This window comes from Hevea brasiliensis, chromosome 2, assembly GCF_030052815.1.
Source record: "Hevea brasiliensis isolate MT/VB/25A 57/8 chromosome 2, ASM3005281v1, whole genome shotgun sequence".
NCBI classification, from domain to species: Eukaryota; Viridiplantae; Streptophyta; class Magnoliopsida; order Malpighiales; family Euphorbiaceae; genus Hevea; species Hevea brasiliensis.
Genome location: NC_079494.1, coordinates 23190585 through 23194750, shown reverse-complemented (window position 1 = coordinate 23194750; position 4166 = coordinate 23190585). Strand labels below are relative to the sequence as shown.

The 4166-nt window shown below is 36.2% G+C and overlaps 1 protein-coding gene across 1 annotated transcript; it reads right to left on the bottom strand.

Moving 5' to 3' along the window:
* Positions 1 to 1600: 1600 nt before the first annotated feature.
* LOC131177900 (uncharacterized) lies at positions 1601 to 2669 on the bottom strand. Its single transcript, XM_058143072.1, has 2 exons — positions 2518 to 2669; positions 1601 to 2429 (listed from the first exon to the last, which is right to left on the bottom strand). The coding sequence occupies exons 1-2, from the start codon at positions 2664 to 2666 to the stop codon at positions 1601 to 1603; spliced, it is 978 nt and encodes a 325-aa protein (XP_057999055.1). The 5' UTR covers positions 2667 to 2669.
* Between the last annotated feature and the right edge of the window lie 1497 nt (positions 2670 to 4166).

Here is a 4166-nt window from a genome sequence, read left to right as displayed (position 1 = left end):
GAGGTGCCTTTCCTAGTGTGGGTCTTATGGAAAGGTTCATAAGGAAAAGGTCTTCGGCCAAGCTGGGCTTCCTAAAAAGATATAATGATTTTAGTGATGTTTATAATAATGTTCAATTATTTGCTACTAATATGTAGACAGACAATAACAAAACTAGTAAATATGAAATCATTACCATCCTATAGTAAATATGAAATCATTACCATTCTATCTGCGTGAGTAGCATGTGAAACCAGACCCCTGTGTGTCTAGAGATGCACCCCAACTCCCTATCTCACTACAACAGTTAGCGATGGCCCGATTGCTCTTGGCTTTAAACTCAGGCTACTCCATGCCTCCTTCCATTTTTGCATTGTACTATTAGGCACGATGACCTTGGATTTTCCTTTCGACATTGCACATTAGGGCCTTATAGCGCTCTGCGACCTTACGCCTCAAGCTTCCTTTACTAGTGGAGTCACCTCTTGCCAATCAAAGTATTTACGGTATAAAATAAATAAAAATTAAGACAGTTGTATTAGTATGATAATATTTTAGAAAAAAATTGACAGCATTTCCCCTTAATTTTGGACAATCTAGCCTAGTTATTAGGTATTAATTGCACCTGTTAAAAACGCTTCATATATTCTCAACAATAAATAACATCCACCCCAACTACAACAACTCACAACAATACATATTTTCAATATCACACAAGCTGTACATATAGATCATTTAAGCATTAATATACTTCAATTGTGTACTTTTACATTAATTCACAAATTCTCATCACTTAAATGATATTTGTTCATAGCATTCTTTTTTGAGGTTTCATAAACTATGCAAATTAGTTATCCGATAGCTAATTATATTTAAATATTTATTTTATTACTTGAAATTCATCCCAGTAAAACTCTTTTGTTTCAGGCGTGATAGTTTTCCAACAGTGCCCCTCTGGGTCCATCCTCTCCTTGAAGATATTCTTTATCTTCTTAGCACATTCCTCAGATGGATGTAACCTGTACAAAAGAAAGATAGCAAATATATTGATTTTATGTAAATGTAGAAACACGGTACTTCAATTGCCAATGATATGTAATACCAAATCATAGATAAAGTTAATTAATTTTAAATACTTACGTGCCATTAATGAGCTTTATTCTTTTCTTTCTTCCAAATGTAGTGAGTGATAGGCCATCCATCGATGATATTGGTGCTGCCCCAACTGAATGACCTTCATGACCAGAGGTTGATCCAATTGCAGGCTCAGAAGATGGGGTAATAGGTGGTGGCGGTGGAGGTGGAGGTGTAGCTCGATGCTGTGTTGAAGCAGTAGACCCCTCTGGATCTGGTGTCGACCTCCCAGTGGATCGTGAAGGAACCTGAGGCTGACCCTGTGTAGATTGGTCTAGTTGATCATTGGGCTCATCCTGCACAGGTAACTGCCTTGACTGTGAATGACACAACAAACCTCCCCTGCGACCGTTGCCTCGCATCCTGCATAAATAATTGTATTAATTAGTTAGCTTCATTCAACTTATGATACATAATACAGATGAAATTAGTTAGAGTTTATACTTCAAGTTTAGAAATATAAATTCATTAAGAGAAATACCTAATTCTAATTAGTATCACTATCATATAGATCATCGCATTCCTCATCACTTTCTGAGTCCAATTCAAGCTCTTCTTCATCTTCAACATCCTCTTCATTAATTTCAACTAGTACACCGTTTTGATCATTCAAATATTGTTGTTGATCATCATCATCGTCAATTTGAATCAAAGGGACTTCCATTTCATCTTCTTGAAATGGTTCTTCCCGTGCAGGGGGGGTTGTGACATTCACTTGCTCAGGAAGATCAATAACAGATCTCGCTTTGATTTTGAACACAGCCCACCAATCATCCTTGTCACGTTTTAAGCTTGGATATATGGAATAATTCACCTGAGCAGCTTGGATAGCAAGAACAAATGGTTCATACCTATTGAAGGATCTTTTATGATTAATATCCACAAGTTTATATTTTGGATGAATCTTTATTCCCACATTTGGTGTTGGATCAAACCAATCACATTTAAACAATACAGTTCTTTTGATTGGTAATCCAGGGTACTCCAATCGTAGCACTTCAATTAATTGTCCATAGTAGTCACTTTCATTAGTACTGTAATTAGTCCCCTTGATACATACCCCACTGTTCATCGTTGCCCTATGCGAACCATAACCTTTAGTGTGAAATTTATAACCATTAACTACATAACTATTGTAGCACATAACACTTCTTAATGGACCCTTTGATAGATCCTTTAAAAACTGGCTTGATATATTGTTGGAGGGATTGTGAACATATTTATTGAACCACTTATCAAATTCACGCTCTAGTTTCTCATCAACTTGTTTATCATTGATATTTGGATTGGCCATGTGTAACTCATTAACAAAAATGCTGCACACAATGAAAATAGTTAATTACATGTTTGGAATCAATAATGGCATTGCAACAATTATAATAATTGAATATTAGAAAAACTTACTCAATGTACGGTTTTACTTCTATACAATTCAACAAGATGTACATTTGTGCTGCTTGAAATTCTTGTTCTGTGAGATATCTAACCTTTCCTTTTCCTAGTGGCCTACCAGAATGAGTGAAAATTGATAGATTCCCTGGATGTTCATCCATATGTTCGACTGTATCATCATTTCATGGAACCTTTCGATGCCTTGTATTGACATGGGGTTCAAAATAATGAGCGCAGAATGACGATGCTTCTTCAACTAAGTATGCATTGCATATGGAACCTTCCACTTTGGCTTTATTTTTCACATTATTTTTTAACTTCCTAAGGTACTTGCACCATTTACTATTTAGTCACAACAAAGTTTTTATTTCTCCATGTAATGATAGTATACAATGATACATTAAATTAGTTACCTCTCAAATGGATACATCCACCGATATTGCACAGGACCAGCAATCCATGCTTCATAAGCCAAATGCACTGGGAGATGTTCCATGGAGTCAAAGAAACTTGGAGGGAATATACGCTCAAGTTTACATAATATTATAGGAATCTCTTCATTGAGCTGTAACATGGCTTCTTCTCTAAGTGTTGTTGAAGTTAACTCTCTAAAGAAATTGCTCAATTCGGTCAATGCTTGCCACACATTTTTTGGAAGCAATTCCCTAAATGCTATTGGGAGTAATCTTTGCATAAAGACATGATAATCATGGCTTTTCATCCCAAACAACTTTAGTTTTCGCATGTCTATACACCTACCCTTGTTTGACACATAACCATCTGGGAATCTAAGATTTTTAAGCCATTCACACAATACTACTTTTGATTGTTTGTCTAATGTGTAACATGCTTTAGGATACTTTCCTGTTGCCATATCCCTCTCTAACTCAGGTCGGTGACAAAACTCTTTCAAATCTTCCCTTGATTTTGCATTATCCTTCGTCTTCCCTTCAACATTCATCACAGTATTAAAAATATTTTCAAATACATTTTTCTCTATATGCATGACATCCAGGTTGTGGCGAAGCATGTTAGTACTCCAATATGGCAAATCCCAAAAAATGCTCCGTCTCTTCCAACCCGTGTTTTTGCTTCATATCGTTATTCTCATCTGCACCCATATCTGTGACACACATTAATCCTAGATGTTCTATTTGTTCTAAAATTTCCTCACCAGATAGAATGGGGGGAGCACTTTTTGTAATTGTCTTGTTCTTTCTAAAAGCAATTTTATTCCGTCTAAAAGGATGGTTAGCTAGTAAGAATTTACGGTGATTGTCAAACCATGATTGTTTACCACCCTTTGTCAATGTGAATGCATCTGAATCGCCCCTACAATATGGACAAGCAGTCTTTCTTTGTGCTCCAATGGATAACATTGAATATGCAGGGAAATCACTTATTGTCCATAATAACGCAACCCTCATATTAAAATTATTCTTCTTTGATGCATCATATGTCTCAACTCCAACTTCCCACAACTGTTTCAACTCTGCAATAAGGGGCTGTAAGTACACATCCAATTTGTCTTTTGGGTTTCTCGGACCAGGAACTATTACCGTTAGGAACATATACTCTTCCTTCATACATAACCAAGGAGGCAAATTGTAAGGAGTGACAATGACTGGCCAAGATGAATATTGTTGTCCAGACTGACCGAA